The following is an 18,333-nucleotide window of genomic DNA, read 5'->3' on the forward strand; positions in this document are numbered from 1 at the left end:
AGTCAGTTTGTCTTCAGGCAGACATACACTTCATGTTAGTTAGAGCTGGAACACTTATCAAAGAAGACATGAGACCAGAATAGCATTTCACCAAACTGCCAGACAAAACCTGTGCAAGAGGATGCTATCTGAAAACACAAAGGCCACATGCCTGAGGGAGATGAAGACAGACTCATGCATAACAGCGCCACAGAGTTGTCATCTTGGTACTTACTACAGGGGTGGAGCAGGGACACTGACTTAGAGAGTGAGAGAGCCTGAAGGAGGGATCGGCCACTGTTCATGGGAACACCATCTACAGAGCAGGGACAAATCCTTTACTGTTACAGCCTGCTGATACCTTCTCAAATAAAAGCAAGTAGTTGTTCTCAAGCTCAGTGTACTGAAAAGCTTCCATCAAAAACAGACGGTGATTTCCCACTTTTTCCTTGTACTCATTTTGAGAAAGATCAGCCTTCTGCCATTGTGCTTTGGTGTTTACCTCACTACAGTGCAGGGTTTTTCTGTGCTTTCCCCAGGCACAGCTGAGCCCTGAGCGAGACACTCCCAGCACTGGCAGCTGGGCAGAGGGATAGAGGCAGGTTTCTCGAAAGCAGATGCCTGAAGGGACCCAGACACAGCCCTGCTACAGCCTGCAGAGGTCAGGGTGAGTATTAGGCATCTGTGTCCCTCACTGCCAGCCGCTGGTGGTGCAGCACATGCCAAATGTACTGCACAGAGAACTGTTTCAAAAGCATGGCAAGGAGATTTCCACAATACAGGGAAATGTCTAGCACAGACTGACTTAGGGGGAAGAGAGACAAGAATGAAAGGGACATGAACTCAAGCCTGAATCAGGTTGGAGCAGGTAACGATGTCAGAATGAAATTGAATGGTCTACAACACCAACAGTCCTTTTGGCAAGGAGATCAAAAGAACTTGGTTTTAAGTCCAAGCACACATGTTGCAGAACTTTGCTTATCAGTCATCTTGTATTTCCATGACAGATTCTCCTTATTTACTTCTTTGCTTTTACAAAGACTTCTCACTAACCTGCTGGATACAAATGGTTGCAAACACATAGGTGAAATGGCAAAATACAATGCAGCTACATGCTGCAGTAGATAATCCTCCTCACAAGACAATCTGAAGTCTTGAAGTTTTACTACGTTTGTTAAAATAAAACATGTTAGAAACAATACATAAAAAATCACAGTAAAAGAAATTCATTTTCTACAACACAGGAAGTTAAGTGATCGGAAGTGGACTGAGTCCACAGCACATCCACCACTTTTAGACATTCTTCAAGATCTAAGGGAAGCTGGGACCACCCATTCTCCCTAGGAATTTCTGTCCATCCTTAGCATTCCTGCAGTTTCCACAGGGCACACAGCAGGTTAGGGTAAGGCTCTTTGGAAAAGAAGATTATTACTCTCATCTGCATTACTTTTTCTGACTAAGCAGTCTCATTGTCACAAATCTTATGTTTTCCCAAAGATTAGCTATTGTGAGTGGTGTGATGAAGCAAGACATGGCAGAAGAGCAATGGAAGATGGCAGGGGTACCTAAGGGCAACTAACTCGTTCTTGCACAGGCACCAGTAGATGGTTGGACTGGATGATCTTTCCAACTTTGGTGATTCTGCACTTTCACAGACTTTGGGCATGCAACTACCAGAAGGAGGGTAGGCCTCAGTAAAGAGGTCAGCACTGGGTTGAAGCAGGTAACATGAGATGGGGCTGCACATATTCAAAGCCAGAGTAGAGCTAGCACTGACCTTCACCTGAATCAGCAACTGTGAAGTACTGAGGAATGCGAGGTCTTCCCAATGAATCTTTGGGGGAGGAACAGGAATACGAGCGTGACCGAATTCCAGAGGGTGAGCATTCCTGCAAGAAATGCAGCAGATAAGAACCTGTATTGGTTTGAAATTCATCAGCAGTAGAAGCAAAATAATCAAAAATAGAAGTGGCAGAATTTCTGGAAGAGACAGCTGATTTTATACATAACTTTGTTTTTAGTAAAGCTTTAAATTTAAGTACAATTGCTGACTACTTCACTTGAATTCTTACACAGCCTGTCATAATTTTGTCATGAAAAATTTTAGTATATTTCATGAAATAATTTTTGGTTGCAGGTCAGACTAACAGAAAACTTACATTTTTCTCCAATTTCATGGCAAGAAGCATTCGGCTAATTTTGTGCACCATTATATCTGATGACAAAGTTATGTCCTATTACTATGGAGGTCATTAATTCTTTGTGTTTTAATACGACAAGAACATTTCAAACAGGCTAACACCTTATCAGGGCAGTTAGTTATAAGAAAACAGTTATCTTCTCTATCTCTCTTCCCACTGCTTTTTTTTGGACTGTGCTTGAAAAGACATTCTGATTCCTAATCATGTCAGTGATACAGCTTGAAAGGAACTTGCCATGATTTTCAGTTCATCATTTAAATTTCAAGAGGCTGCTCCTTAACTGCTTACCTTACTGCCTTTGAAAGTAGCCCTAACAAAATCAACTATCTGCGCAGGACTTTTTTCTTCCTTAACGTAATTATTTGCTGAAGTTCAGATAAAACTAAACTTTGGTAAGATGCTTGTCTAATAAAATACAAAAAATCCCTATGAATATAAAATAACTGTGCATGCATGTCTGAAGTGAATGAATTCCCAGAAATGGCATCAGGGTCTAAAGAAAACAAAGTAGCCAGAATATTTTGGAAATTATAATCAGGAGGAGAGATTTGCACTGTTCATTGTACAAAACCCAGCTGACTCTCCCAGAGTCTGGGAACTGCTTTAAAACAAGCAGCAGATTGGTTTTATCTTGTTGTCTTTTCACATTACTGCAGCTGGTTAAATATTTTCTAACTATTTTTATTAGAAAATGCTGATTCACTAAACCTGATCTATTTCCTCTGAAATACTTCCAATAAATGATGCTTTTTTCCAAAGCTGAAGCAACTCTCCAGTGGTTCATTCCATAGGCTGCTGCCAAGCCCGGCCATAACCAGGAGCACTCCACCCATGCTACTCTCTGGACAGACTAGCACCTGTGACTTTCACCTGGGAAATGATTTTTCCCTTTAAAATTCAAATACTTCCTCATATATTTTCAGTGACTGACATAACAGGAAGACAACCCAAACCAAAACAGTATTGAATACCTTGGTCTGTGGACTGATAGGCAAGGGTAGTGATTCTGTCCGGTTGATGCTCATCTCACAAGGGTCTAATCCATCCCTGCTACAAGCCTTCACCTCTGGATGTTCAAGAAGAGGGTAAGGTATATTGGATCTGTCCGAAACGCTTTCACTTCTGCTGTTTACTTCAAGGTCATCGAGACTTGAACTGAAGCAGACAACACAGTATTTAATTAATATACGCTCTAGGAATCAGTCTCAGTGCAACATGCAATAACTCTGTATGCCCTGCTATGAAGTGACAACCCAAGCCACCACCACCGTGTCAAGTCATGCTCTGAGTGCCCTCTCATGTTTCAGTCACCTGGCCATGAATCACAGAATCACAGAATGGCTTGGGTTGGAAGGGATGTCAAGGATCATAAAGGTCCAACCCCCCTGCCACAGGCAGGGTCACCAACTTTCCCATTTAATACCAGATCAGGCTGCCCCATCCAATCCAGCCTGGAACACCTGCAGGGACAGGGCATCCACAACCTCTCTGGGCAAGCACTCATTATTCTCTCTGTAAAGAACTTTCCCCCGACATCCAACCTAAATCTTCCCTCTCTCAACTTCAAACCATTTCCCCTTGTCCTGCTGTTATCTACCCTTTCAAAGAGTTGTTTCCCCTCCTGTTTGTAGGCTCCCTTTAGGTACTGAAAGGCTGCAGTGAGGTCACCCCGCAGCCTTCTTTCCTCCAGGCTGAACAAGCCCAGCTCCCTCAGCCTGTCCTCATAGAGGAGGTGCTCTAGTCCCCCCTGATTATCTTTGTGGCTGTCCTCTGGACTCCCTCCAACAGCTCTCTGTCTTTCTTGTACTGGGGGCTCCAGACCTGGACACAGTACACCAGATGGGGCCTCACAAGGGCGGAGTAGAGAGGGACAAACACCTCCCTGTCCCTGCTGGCCACTCCTCTTCTGATGGAGCCCAGGATACTATTTGCTTTCCGAGCTGCAAGGGCACACTGCTGGCTCATGTTAAGCTTTTCGTCCATCAGGACTCCTAGGTCCTTCTCTGCAGGGCTGCTCTCAAGGACTGCTCCTTCCAGTCTGTATAAATGCCTTGGATTCCTCTGGCCTTGCACTTTGCTGCGTTGAACCTCATTAGGCTCACCCGGGCTCATCTTTCAAGCCTGTTAAGGTCCCTCTGAATGGCATCCCTTCCTTCCATCGTGTCAATTGCACCTCTCAGCTTGGTGTCATCAGCAAACTTGCTGAGGGTACACTCAATTCCATCATTGATGTCATTGATAAGGATGTTACAGAGCACTGGTCCCAAGACAGACTCCTGGGGGACATAGCACTCCGTCACCTTACACAGGACTCACCTGTCCTGACCCTGTTGGCCTGCAGTGCAGATGTTTACATTGCTAACCCCCTGTAGGACCCCACCACAGTCAGACACCTCTGGGAATAATGTTCAGATCCATGGCAGGCATCACTCTTGAAGGCAAGTGTTTTGTTTCACACAAGTACCCACCTCTCTACATACACAACACAGAGAACTTAGACAACTAATTCATATTTTAGTAGAAAGATAAATACACACATGCGGATTTTCTCATTATATGTGTGTGCATGTGTGTTTATTTAAAATATATGATGTGGCAATTCACAGGAATCTTCTACAGCTTTGAACAGATGGAGGATGGAAGAGAAAGTTAAAATGTATGAAGGAGGATATGAAATAGTTTATGAGATTAATTTCAAGACCTATACTTTTAAAAACATAAAAACATATAGATATATACAGGTGGTGAGACATTGAAACAGAACTGCCCAGAGAAGCTGTGAATGCTCCATCCCTGCACGTGTTCAAGGCCAGGTACATGGGACTTTGATCAACCTGGGCTAGTGGACAATGGCAGCTGAAAAAGATAATCTTTAAGGTCCCTAATTTTATAAATGTACTGATTTTATAAATGTACTTAAAAAAACCCTAGCATCAGGGATATATCTAGAGATTTACTGAGTGGCAGAGTTCTGGTAGAGAACAGGACCATAATGCTTTTCAGGAGCATCAGGCTGTGACAAGTCCCATGATGAGTCTCAGTGGATGTGTACGTGAGTTCATGGTCTGTATCAATTAAATGACTGGTTGACTGTCTGCAATAACATTCCAGCCTTGCAACATAAAACTTTAAATAATGTGAAGTATTTCCAAATAGCCAGAGTTTCTACAAGGAATATTAGCACAATTCCTTCCCACACCACTACAATTCACTTTGCTTAAGGCAAATCTACCAATACAATTTTTGACATAAAAAGATGCTTGAAAGATCTGCTAACCCGCCACATTACCTCAGACCTCGAGGAAGTAGACATTGAAATTAAATACTAATATTCCCATTTTATGTGTAATATTTGATCACTTACAGTTGATTTATAAAGGTCAATCAAATCTCTCTGAAAATTCAAATAAGCTCATAAAGTTCATATAGGCCTTAAAAAGTTGAGAATATTTAAAAAGTACAGAATAAGCAGTGTTTACTTCAGAGAGGCAGAAGAAGATCATTTATAGTATTCTACGCATTATCATTATAGCTAGCTAAAAGAAAAGGTGGGAAACAAGCACTTTTAGTCTAATATGTATTGTGTTATCTGTGGAAAAACATTCCTCCTGGTAGGACTTTACAGTTACTTAAGGAAAGCAAAGCTCTGATAAAGGAAATGCTATTGATTACTTTAATCAACAATGATGAACAGACATTACTGTTTCCCTTATAAGTGCTTTTATGTAAAGATAGTGCCCTAATTCCAGTTTGCCCAAACACTCTTGGACAATAGGAGACAATTTCCAATTATCTTCTGTGGAAGAAGAAATGGATTTCAGCTCTCTTCTACTCAGAAGAAGTCATAAAGCTTGTTTGTTGTTGTTCTTGTTGTTGTTTTCTTTCCCCCCTCTCTTTTTCTTTTCCCTAAGGAATTAACTACTTGTTAAAAACAAAAATAACAATCTCTCCTTCAAGACCCTCTCTGCCCTCCTAGAGACATTTAGTTCCTATCATAATCTAAAACCATCCGAGGGAGCGTCCTCAGAGATCTGCCTCAGAGTTTTATACTAGCAGAAGAGAAGAAAAAAAGTCTGAGCCTGCTGGAGACATGAGCTGTGCTGTGTATTGTATCTTCTGAGAAAAAAAAATAATGTAGGTGTGATCAGGAATCTGTTGACCCTTCCATAGATCAGTGCTAAGAAAGAAAATATATCCGAGAATTAGACAGATTTTGAAACATTTCCTTAACGGTAAATATAAATGCAGAAAAGTGGGGGTGAAATTGCAATTTCTGGCAAAAATGTCACAATGGAAGTTCTTACAGTGAAGAGCTGATTTTTGTTTTTTGAAGAATACATACACAGAAAAAAAAGATTTAAAAAAAAAAAGAGTATAAATTTGCATTAAAATGAATTTACTTAAGTATTCCCTTTTGTTTTTTTAAAAAAGAACCATAGCTACCATACAAAAACAGATCATTAAGTCAAATATCTGTGGTTGAAAACAGTAATTTTACCTTGATAAAAATATTTATTATTCCAGATTCAGCTTCACTCCTTGAAATAAAAGGTTATCATAAATAATTCTAACTCTGGCTGTAATATCAGGTCAGTTCCATACCTTTTCTTTTTCATAACAGCATGAAGTTGGCTCTGCTCCTTAATAAACTCATTTGTCTTGAATGGAAGGTAGGAATCTGCTTCATGCAGATCAGAAGGTGAAACAGTAGGTCTTAAGTCTGCATTTCCTTCATTTTTCACTGACATCCGATTTCCTTCATTTGGATCACATCTATACTTGTCATTCTCCTCAAGGGAATGAGATGAAGAGCTCTTCGCTACTGGGACTGAGCTGGTGGGATTCAGACACATTTCACTGCTAATACCATCTCCACGAATGTAGTTCATTTTTAAATCTTCAGCCTCCAGAGAAAAAGCAAATGTTGATCAAACACAGTAACAAGATGCATCATCAAAGAGCAAGGAACACATTATTTGAACATTATGGGTATATGATTTGCCTTTTTTTATCTATTACTTTTCACAGCATGTGAACTAAAAACAAGTTATATAGCTTAAGAATTATTAGACTTTGCATTACTTTTTCCGTAATAGCAGCAGTAACAAATTAATATTTGCAAGTCTAATTGAATTCTCTCTCATATCTGTGACTTGGTTAAATATATATCAAATCAAACTTATAGTTTGCATTTTAAAAAAATCTTCAGGTCAAGCAAAAAATATTTATAACACATTAGTGTGGGGAAGATTGTATGATTTAATTGGAAAACTCAGCCTACACATTATGGCTTTTTTTTTCCCCCCCAGCACGGGCTCCCTAAGCTTTGTGATAAATATTATGACCTGGAACAGAGGTTGTCCATGGAAAGAAGGGCAAGTAATCTTCTTTTTTGTCATTAGCAGTTGCAAGCATTAAGCATCCTTCCACTTGCACAAAAACAGGAATGCACTTAGGAATCATGCTTACTCAGGTACAAGGATCGGGATTTAAACTCTGGTTAGAAATTGTTAACTCTTTATTAAAAATAGGTTGAAATCTCCTATCAACTCTATGGAATGTGCCAGTCTTTTAGACACTGGTACTGTCTAGTCAGATGCTGAATAATAATGATTTGTCACTCAGCCAGTGAAAACGACCTCCAAAAAGCACCTGGATAAGCAAGCAAAAAGAAAGGAATGAAGGAAATGTTTTCAAAGCCCTGGTTTTTCAGACTGCTGCCTCCCTCCTCTCCAGCTCCACTTGAGATGTATTTTCATCCTGATCATAACAGTGTTTCTCATCATAAAATACAGAAAGAACTGCTGACATTTTTACAGTAGTCCATATTTCTACTCAGGTATTTCTGTGGTGCTACACAAATGAGATGCATGAAGGTAAAATTTTCTCCTGGGGTTCAAGCAGCTGCTCCTCCCTTCAAAGTTATTCTCTTTGAGTGCTGTTCCTATTTCACACCAGAGGGATTCCTTTCTGCAGCTGCAGACAAGGGCAGCAGCTCTAGATGAGCAGCATTCAAAGGGAATATCACTCCAAACAGCAACTTAATGATGTTGAACGTGGCTATGCAAGCTGTCAGAGGGCAGTAAACCAAGCTGAAAGTCTCAGAAGCAACACAGTCAGATAATATTTGCATTTGTGCTGCTCTCTCCTTACAGCAGGATATTGCTAAAATTAGGGGTCATGCATATGCATGAGCAGACCCTGCTGTCTGCTCACTGCTAGGTCATTATTTTGTGAATCTCTCAGTAATGCTAGGTGTATTTTGAATATGCTGTCCCCCAGCTGAAACTTCTGTCTCAGCTGTAACAAAGACCTGGGCCTGCAGTGTATGTAGTACTTAAGTGTTTCAGGCAAATGAAGCTTTCTTCTAATATTACAATCTTATCATTTCTTATTCCTACATTCAAGATTTTAACCAGAGAGAGCCCACAGAACATAACAAACAAATACATCAGTTCAACCATCACGAAAGCCACAGCTGCATGCCATCAAAATTTTGCAGCTGTTTAACTGTACACAATGACTAAGGTTGGACTAGTCCCTCTTCCCCAAGTTATGATACTTAAATGTGATCATGGAAATGGATTTCAGGTGCAATATGGTGATCTACAATACAATTGGTCTGGACACAATCTCTAGTGCTGCTGATGAATGAGAAGCACAACCCCTTGGTCAGGAGAGCCAGAGGCACAATGCTGCTTATCAACCGAAGGACACTGACTTCACCTTTTCACCTTTACCAGAAGTCCAAACATAAACTTACCTGGTCTACTAGCATGCAGTTTGCATAGACTTCATCACTTCCATTCAGCATGGTAGAAAGTCTAGCTGCAGCAAAGAAAGTAGGTGGAGTTTTCAGCTTCTTGAAAACATCAAGGGTAGAATGTCTCTGTGCTGGAAAAAAGAAAATGCAGGAAAAGGTAATTATTTCTGAAACCATTTTCTACTCTTATTTATATACTGTCATAAAAAATGTAAAAGTTTAACTATTAATCACAAAATCTTAAAATTTGAGAAATATTTGCATCGCCTGCATCGCATTGTGGTTTAACCTGGCAGGCAGATCAGCACCACACAGTCATTTACTCACACCCCACCGCCCCACTGGGATAGGAAAGAAAATCAATAAGGAGAGAAAAAAAATAATAATCAAAGGATGAGATTACAGACGGTTTAGTAGGATAAAATAAGGAACATAATAATACTAATAGAATGTACATAACAAGTATTGCACAATTGCTCATCACCTGCTGAATGAAGCACAGCCAGTCTCTAAGCAGAACTGCCCTTCCATAGTTTTATTCCTGAGTGTGATGCCACATGGCCAGCATGATCCCTGTGGTCAGTTTGGGTCAGAAGTCCAGGTCCCAACCCCTCGCAACTCCTTGAGTCCCCCCAGTGCTTGCTGGCAGAGCACTGTAAGAAGCTGAAAAGTCCTTGATTCCCTGCAATCACTGCTCAGCCTCAACTACAACATCACTTTGTTATCAACACATTCTCATCCCATATTCAAAGCACAGCACCACATAAACTACTAGGAAGAAATATAATCCAGCCAAGACAAGGACAGGCCTCTCAAAAATCTACAGTTTCTTAATTGCTTAAAATTTGGTAAATGTTCCTAGAATCCAATAGTTGAAAAAAAAAAAAAATCATAAAAGTTACCATAGAATGATTAAATGATAAATTAAAAATAAGTGTTCCTGTCACTTGGAAAGTAAAACCTTCTATTTTCCTACTAAGCTAGAACTTTGTACAGGTCTGTGGCTGCAGAATTTTAACTACAGTAAATAGAAAAAGATTTATGGGTTGCGATGAGAAATGTATGACTCTGGCTACCATGCTAATTATCTAATTTCTGATATATTATATGAACAGAACACAGGTAATCCACAGTCAAATAATGACTTTCCTAAGGCATTCTGCCTACTGGAAGCAGTAAAATAAAATACTAATCCTAAATCAGTAATGTACATAACTATTTCTAAAACAAAACAAAACAAAAAAAATTGTAAGAAGAATAAAAATAAAATGGTATCAATAATGCCTCTGCAGAACGTCAGCCACCAATCAAGATTTGATCTCTGAATATGATGCTCAGGATGAATCCTGCACTTGATTTGCTTTTTCTACTGAAATGGTCAGACATCAGTTTTAACAGCAACAGGGGTTTGGACTAAGTGATCTCCTGAGCTCCCTTGAAACACCTACAATTCTGTGATTTTGTGATTAGCAGACATTCAGGATTTAGTTTTCAATAGTGTGCTCCTGTCTGCAGATATTACAGAAAGCTGCATGAGCTGACTCTGTTTCATGTCTCTGAGCAGCAGCAAACCTAAGTGCCACAGACACCATGTCTGTCCTGTGGGCAAGTTTCTCTTCACACTGCTTTTGATTATGAAGAGCATATGCTAACCTGAACTGGTAGCAAAGGCCTCCTAATATCTTCTGATTGTAGAAGGAGCAAAGCTTCACAAAGGGAAATCAATACAGTTCTAGATTTTGTGAAAATATGCAGTTAAAAAATAATCAAAGTTTTAATTTAACTTTTTTTACGTTAAGATGCTGTAAGTCAAGTACTCCCTTGGGTAGTGAAGTCAAGTACTCCCTTGGAAGTGAAGTGAGACTAGCATAATAATAATGCGATAAAAAATGTCATACTCTACACAATAACCAAAAATCAAAACTTTCAAAAAACTTAATTCCAGTTTGCCTGTTATTGAAAATTATGCAACAATTCCCTCTTAGTCTGTATCAAATACAATTTATTTTCTGCAAAGGTGGAAAGTAAAAGATTAGAAACTATATTTGCCAAGACCTGGTATATTTATCCCTTAAAAAGAAAAGAAAAGAAAAGAAAAGAAAAGAAAAGAAAAGAAAAGAAAAGAAAAGAAAAGAAAAGAAAAGAAAAGAAAAGAAAAGAAAAGAAAAGAAAAGAAAAGAAAAGAAAACAAAACAAAACAAAACAAAACAAAACAAAACAAAACAAAACAACAAAACCTCAGACTGCTGCCAAAACTGCAATTCTATACCATAGTTTTTCTTTAATTTTAAGATCCTATTTCATAAAGCCCAAGTACAGCAAGCTCCATATTTATGGAAAACCGGAAATTCCCATTTACAAGTGGTATACTATGAATTGTTTGGTTTCTAGTCCTGGCAAGCCTTATGGGATCTGATATCATTAAAAACATCCTTACACTTCTCATTTCTCCTCTTCCCTCTTTCAGGACTTCTAACATGATTTTAGTGACTGACATTTTGAGATGTGCTAGAGTTACAAACCATTTCCTTATGTCTGCCAAGATCTCAAAGCATTTGTTTATAAATAGTATAAACTATTGTATTCTACAGCAGTTCACCAGACTTTGGCAGTTAAAATCAAATGGAAATGTGATTTGGCAAAGCAGGCAGCGCTTTCTTGTGACAAGCAAAGTTTTCTGAGTGCAGGTTTTAAACCATCAACCACTAAAGAAAAGCATGCCAGGCTCTACATCCAATCTGAGCACCCACTGCTTTCCAGACAATGCTGCCTCGGTACCAGCCTGCTGGGCACAGCTAGCAAAGGCAGACTTCAGCTTGGTGCTCAGCTGAAGAAGGTTCAGTAAGCATTCGCTGAATCAGCCCAGGATTAAAGAGCCACACTGCAAACCCCAGGCAGCTCCTCTGGAGACAGCCTCCTGCTCCATGCACAGTCCTTGCTGCCAGGGTCTCTGCAGCCAGCTAATGGACCATGCTGTGACTTACACATCCTGGGCCAGAAGCAACAAAAGCCCACTACTGCATTATACTAGTGCTTATATAGCAGTTTTTAACACTGAATTTTGCACAACTTCCTATACTAGAGTAACAATCTGAGTAAGATTTTCTGCAGGAAGCTGCTGCAAATACCATGATGTATTTAAACAGAATATGCTATCTTCAGTACTTCCAGTCAGTAACCTTTATGGATTATTGCTGTCATATGACCTATACTTTTCAGGTGATGCATCAATCAGTCTGCTGTTAAAGGTGAGATCTGCAAACAACCACTAGGATTTGAAGTGAAAAGACACATGATAGAGGGCTATTTTGGACCCCGTGACACAGTACGATCCCATTGCATCTCCTTACCTGCACCTTCCTTGATTTCAAATATGCATGAGGAACCAACTACATCACAGTAATTTTGTAACAGGAAAGGTATTTCAAGACTCTGTTGAATGCAGGGGACAGCACTATTAATTACACATTGACTCTGCTAGTAACTTATTTCTACTGGAAGTCCGGCTTCATTTATAAAGAAATAAAATTGTAGCAAATGCCCACATCATGCACTGAATGACTGCAATGCTGCTAACCAACTCCAGCCTATCTAAAGAGCAGGTATGAGTCACCAGTAATCTGTCAGGGACTACTACCTATCTTCCACCAGTTTAAATGGCAGCAGGTAGTAGTACCCCATTGCACTAGGTGCCATTATCAATACCCAGCAAGGTTATGAGAATCAAGTAAATCTATTTTCAAAGGCAATGTCTCAGAAGCCTCCCCTACCCATTCAGTGTGGTTACTCTCATTGCAGTTACTCCAGTAAAATGAATGGACCGACAGGTAAGACTTTGGCATCTCTGTGAACAGTGAATGTGTCCCAAAGAGTTCTAGCTCTGAATGGCAATGGACTTCAAGGAGTTTGGTAACGGATTTCAGGGTGATTGGTAAGGAAAACATATGACACAGAAGCATTCACTCTGCCCTCGGCTATTGAAGAACCCAACAAGCACAGTGCCCTTCAAGCACTGGAAGGCTGCAATGAGATTTCCCCAGAGACTTTTCTGAGCTAAACAAGCCCAACTCTCTCAGCCTTTTTTCATCAAAGAGGTGTTCCAACCCCTCTGGCCACCTCTGTGGCCCTCTTCTGCAACTGCTCCGGAGGACCCGCATGCTTACTGCACCAGGAACCCAGGCCTGGACACAGTGCTCCAGATGGGGCCTCACAAGAGCCGAGTAGAGGGAGACAATCACTTCCCTCTCCCTTCTGGCCACCCCTTTTTAATGCAGCCCAGGATACTATTGGCTTTCTGGGCTGCAAGAGCACACTGCTGGCTCACGTCCAGCTTTTTTGTCCATCAGGACCCTCCGGTCCCTGAATTCTTCTCCCAGTCTGCACACATACCTGGGATTGCCTTGACCCAAGTACAACACCTTGTACTTGGCCTTGTTGTCATTATATTTTCACGATCCCACTTTTTAAGTCTGTCCTGGTCCCTCTAGATGGCATCTCTTCCTTCCACTGTGTCTATTGCACCACTCAGCATGGTGTCATCAGCAAACTTGCCGAGAGTACGCTCAATTCCACTGTCTATATCATTGCTAAAGATGCTGAAGAGCATTGATCCCAGGATGGACCCCTGGGGAATGCCATTTGTGATCCACCTCCACCTGGACTTAGAGTCACTGACAACTCTCTGGCTCACAACCCATCCAATCAATACTTAATTCATCTAATAGTCCAGCCTTCAAATGCATATCTTTCCAATTCAGAGACAACGATGTGGAGTGGAACCAAGTTAACGGCACTGCACTAGTCCAGATAGCGAACATTAGCTGCCTTTCCTTTGTCTACCAATGCCATCCCTCCACCATAGAAAGCCAAAGTTATTTAGCTGTCATCAGTTATTCAGCTGTACATTTTACCAGGCAAAAAAATGTCATAAAAATTCATTAACTTTAGAAAACACATGATCACCACAGCAATAATTTAAAACAGGCTTCGAATTGGCATACAAGGATGTATAGCCTTAAATGAACTGTTCTGGAAAACCCCATGAACATAATAGTGATTTTTCCCAGAAAAATCTGAACTCAAATTTTCAGAGAGAGCACACAGGAAAGAAGAAGCGAAGTATAGCAGTGTGACCAACGTGAGAGCAAGGAAAGAAATTATGAATTCCCTCCTCTAGATACTGTGAATAGTTTTCAGACAGCTCATCACATTTACCCCCAGCAATCCAAACACAGGTTAATGTGTAACTAGAAGTAACAGAGCTATGGAGTCAGAAAATAAATGCAGACAACGGATGGATTACACAGGACTATGGAAATGCTCCTCTCATTCCAGAGGTAGTCATATGAATTTGGGGAAGAAAGTCCACAAATTCCTAGCAAGGCACTGACAGAAACAATAAGCATGTCCGGAGATGTGATTTGATTATTTTCAACAAAGAATCCTCATTCCTAGCTTGGGAGTCTTAGAATGCATTCAGACAGCACAACTATTCTTGAGAGTAAAATTAAGCAAGTATGTTATAGCATTACACAGTGGGTAAAGCAAGGTCGACTTTGAGGTGCCGATACCACAAAGTTGTCACAAAGAATATTAATATGTCTGAATCTCTGGTGTGGAAATTCAGGCATTGCGTTTCCTATACAATTCATGGAGACAATCAGGGAGCTGTATGCTAGAAATTATATCCAGAATGTTCAAAATGTGCCCTTAGTGTAGCCACTAAGAAATACAGAGGATAAAGGCATATCTTAATCATTACCTCTGACTTTTGTCACTTAAACCTGGACTGGGAAAAAGCATCCCCATCCCACATAGGATTCACAGCCTCAACCTCCCTCCCTGAAGCTGATAGTAAATGACTGAACAAATAGGTAAAAATAAGTTGGTGTCTCATTTTATGTAATGCAGCAATGCATAAAGTACATTTCCAAAATACAAGATTTTTACTTTCAGTTCCCATTTCAGCCTGAGAGAACTCAGCACATACCTCCCAAAACTCAGCACAGTGGAATGGATTCATAAGGAACAGGCACTTTCTGCGTCTCTGAAGTTATTAAAGCCTCCAAAAAGGCTCAGCAAGTCGATTTGTTTTGAGAAATTAATGCTTACAGCTACATCTGAGGGGAGGGGAGAAGAGATCCCTTTCACGACCATTTCAAATTAAATAACAAATAATTGTAAGGGTCTTTCTGCACAGAAGAAAGCTTAGATCTCAATCACTAAATACAAGGCCACATCCATATTCTCTGCTGAGCTGACGTAACCTTTAATCATGCCCTACACACACAGTCTGAGCAGGAGGGAGGGAGTCTGCAGTGTGGGAGGCAGATCCCCAAGTTGGGCAACCAGCACCAGGAGTTCAAGGCAGGGCCTCCACCACACAGCTGTCCCAAAAACCAGAAGGTATTCAAGGACAAAAGTGAAGTAGGGGTGAGAAACTAAAAATTGGAAAGCACAGTTTTCTTCTTTGGACTTTCCCACTGGAGGTCTGCACAAGTTTCCTATTTCTCAGGAGGAGAAACTCCAGACCATTCTGGAGGTTTAGGGGGTGAAGGTGAAGCACCCAACACATGTATATCAGGGAACCAAGATGGAACATAGAAGACTTTTGGAGTGGGGAGGAAGAATCTCACACTATCTCCTGCCAGCTCTATGGACTCGTTCACTGAGATCTGAACTCCTTTCTACTCAAAGGAGACACAGCTGCAAGGCTCCATGCCCCACACGGCCATGTGAAAACATGCCACATTCTGTTTGGGAAGGAAACCACCAACAGCCTTCCTAAGGCAAAGTGGGGACAGAACACAAGCCTGCCATCTCCTCGCAAAGGTGCTTCAGGTCCCACCCCATGGGCACTTGGGATTTCAACTGTCTAAGCACAACTGGAATTTATCACAGACACACACACCTGCACCCTGAGCATCTTCTCATTCCAGCAATCCCACACGATAACCATCTGTGCACATAAGACACGTGTCAGTGTGCTACTAACAGGGGTGGGAACCAAGATGGAACATAGAAGATGCAAACAGAAGATGTGTATGCCATGCTATATGTAACAGTAGTGTATAACATTAAGTACATAAAAATAGTAACACTAAGGTAAAATAAGGTCCTAAGGTAGAATAAAGAACAATCATGACCATAGGTGCATAGCTACAACATTTATAGATGAAACAATTCCTCATGCGAGACACAAAGACTGCACAACACGCAATCCTTTGCACTTTTACAAACTGTGTACAAATCCATACACACCCCAGAAATTCCTCTGCACTTGGGAAAAAATTGACTTCCCTATGAACAAAAAGTTTGTAAATGCTGTACATTTTGTACATGTTTTTTGCTCTAAAAGATAAGGTCGAAGTCTGAGCCTGTATAAACAACACGATTCTCCTGGCTCACTGACTTTAATGACACTGATGGATTTTGCTTCTCTTATTTGCTCTTTTCCCTTTCTAAAATTATTTTCCTTTCCTTTTCTGAAATACACACAAAAAAACAATTTTATTGAAGGAAGTTTAAATTAACATTTAACTCCATTCCTTCACTTCTAAATGCAGGAAAAAATATCTGTCTTCATTAAAGCTTTCAGTGCAAATTCTTCCTCACATAAATTTGCTGCCCAGAGCCTTTCAACCTCCTTAAAGCTGCCTGTATCGTATTGGCAACACTTAGAATGCTTACCTCATAGAAGCTTTTTACCAGGGACAATGTCTAATTGCACCAGGATTTTTGTAAAGAGGGTGACTGACCCTGAAATCTCTTTCTTTTACAGAAAGCAAGACTTCCGTCTTCACCCTGATCAGATTTCTGTATATAATTTAAAAGGTTTCCTGTTAGCTGTTGAGACATATTTGAGTCACAAAATTCCCTTAAATGAAAACAACTGTAACTAGCAGAGCTATCTGCAGCTGCTGCAGCACCCTTCTGCAAACTCGGAGCATCAGAACTGTTTAGTGAGAGCAACATAAACAGTCCAAAGAAACTTCGAGAGAGTATAGAAATAAAAGCATTTTTAAAGAACTGTACAGAATTTGGAGGAAACGCTTCTTACCTAACAAATTCCAGTATCATTATTTACAAAAGTGTAGCTAACAGTGTAGACTTCTGATGAGAAGAAAATCTACCTCATTACAGCTGTTGATAGTCACCTGCACAAAACCAGAGGCTGAAAAACAGGCAGAGTTTGAAAGCAAAAGTTATTTAAAAGAAGACAGTTTTTTCTACCTTGTTTAGATGCCCTTCTTCGAATCCGCATCTTAGGTAGGGAAGGCCAAGAGTAATTAAAAGGTGAATCAGAATCTGAATCCATTATTTTTGCTCAGTAAGCAGCAAGCAGATTCTCAAAGTTGCACTCTGCTGTTCTCAATAGCAAGTCTAAGAGTGATGTAAAATAAAGGAACAGACAAAGAAGGATCAAATTGCCCACTAAACACAGGGGAGGGAGAAGCTGTAAATGTTTGCTCTCTTCAGGCGTCCAGGCATGTGGACAGATCAGGCTGCAAATATTAAGGCAGAAGCAAGGAGGCTAAAGTATGAGAGCTTTTTGAGTAGAGCTGTTGCATCGTGGTCCAAAGCTATTTGAGAGGTCATTGTGTGCCAATGAATCATTAACTCACCTTTCCATTTTGATGTAAATGAAAACAATAAGAGCTGAGTAAGGAATGAGAAAATATGTCTCAAAAGTAAACAAACCAGTGCAAGCTTTTTCAAAGCTTTGTTTCGACGTTAAATCTGGGATTTTCAAAAACTCTCAAACTGAGGATAGGCAGAACACTAGAAGTGAAGAAGCCAAAGATTAACAGTAAGCTAAGAACACTAATCTATGTGCTGGACCCCACATTACTGCAAGCATTGCCTCCCCTCACAGTGTTTATGACTTTGGCAGATGTAGGGATGCTGCAGCTGGAAAGCAGCAATAACCCTCTCAAAAGCCTGTTGCTCCCATCTTTCTAGCTCAAATGAGTGTAAAGCTAAGTGCTATATAGAAAGATTACAGTGTCATTAGGGGAGCTCTCTTTCCAATAATATTTAGTCTGAATAGTATTTTCTGCTTCACACAATCACTGAGTTAGACTGTGAATCATAAGGATTTTGTAGAGCTGGCACCCTTACAGTGCTGGTCTAACCTCATAGCAATGCACAATACAGCTAGTGACTAATTTACAACAAATCCTCCATTCTTACAGTCTCCCTGAACAACTTGTAGGCAATTAGTATTCAGTAGGAACTCATTATCCCTTCCCCCAACATCTTTACACTACACAAACTACATTTTTTAAACAGGCTCAAATGCACTATACAAGACCTAAAGCAAAAATAACATCCACTCTTTCTTAACTAGCTCCACTAAACATTTCTTTAGTTACCACATAATGCATGCGC

General features: G+C 40.3%; 1 protein-coding gene across 12 annotated transcripts in view; it reads right to left on the reverse strand.

Moving 5' to 3' along the window:
• ARHGEF28 (Rho guanine nucleotide exchange factor 28) overlaps window positions 1–18,333 on the reverse strand; it is a 137,959-nt gene that overhangs the window by 45,828 nt on the left and 73,798 nt on the right. For 10 of the 12 annotated variants that reach the window (XR_014880340.1, XM_085212830.1, XM_085212831.1 and 7 more), the window contains 5 exons: window positions 8,944–9,074; window positions 6,783–7,084; window positions 3,152–3,335; window positions 1,757–1,868; window positions 215–295 (listed from right to left, as the gene is read on the reverse strand). Coding sequence is in view for 11 of the 12 variants with exons in the window: in XM_085212830.1 (XP_085068956.1) it covers window positions 215–295; window positions 1,757–1,868; window positions 3,152–3,335; window positions 6,783–7,084; window positions 8,944–9,074 (810 nt within the window). In the remaining variant the exon portion in view is untranslated. Of the gene's footprint in view, window positions 1–214; window positions 296–1,756; window positions 1,869–3,151; window positions 3,336–6,782; window positions 7,085–8,943; window positions 9,075–17,175; window positions 17,367–18,333 lie in introns of those variants that run through there. The other 2 variants (XM_085212836.1, XM_085212832.1) reach the window with 2 other exon arrangements.

This window comes from Meleagris gallopavo, chromosome Z (genome assembly GCF_905368555.1).
Source record: "Meleagris gallopavo chromosome Z, MGAL_WU_HG_1.1, whole genome shotgun sequence".
Lineage (NCBI taxonomy): Eukaryota > Metazoa > Chordata > Aves > Galliformes > Phasianidae > Meleagris > Meleagris gallopavo.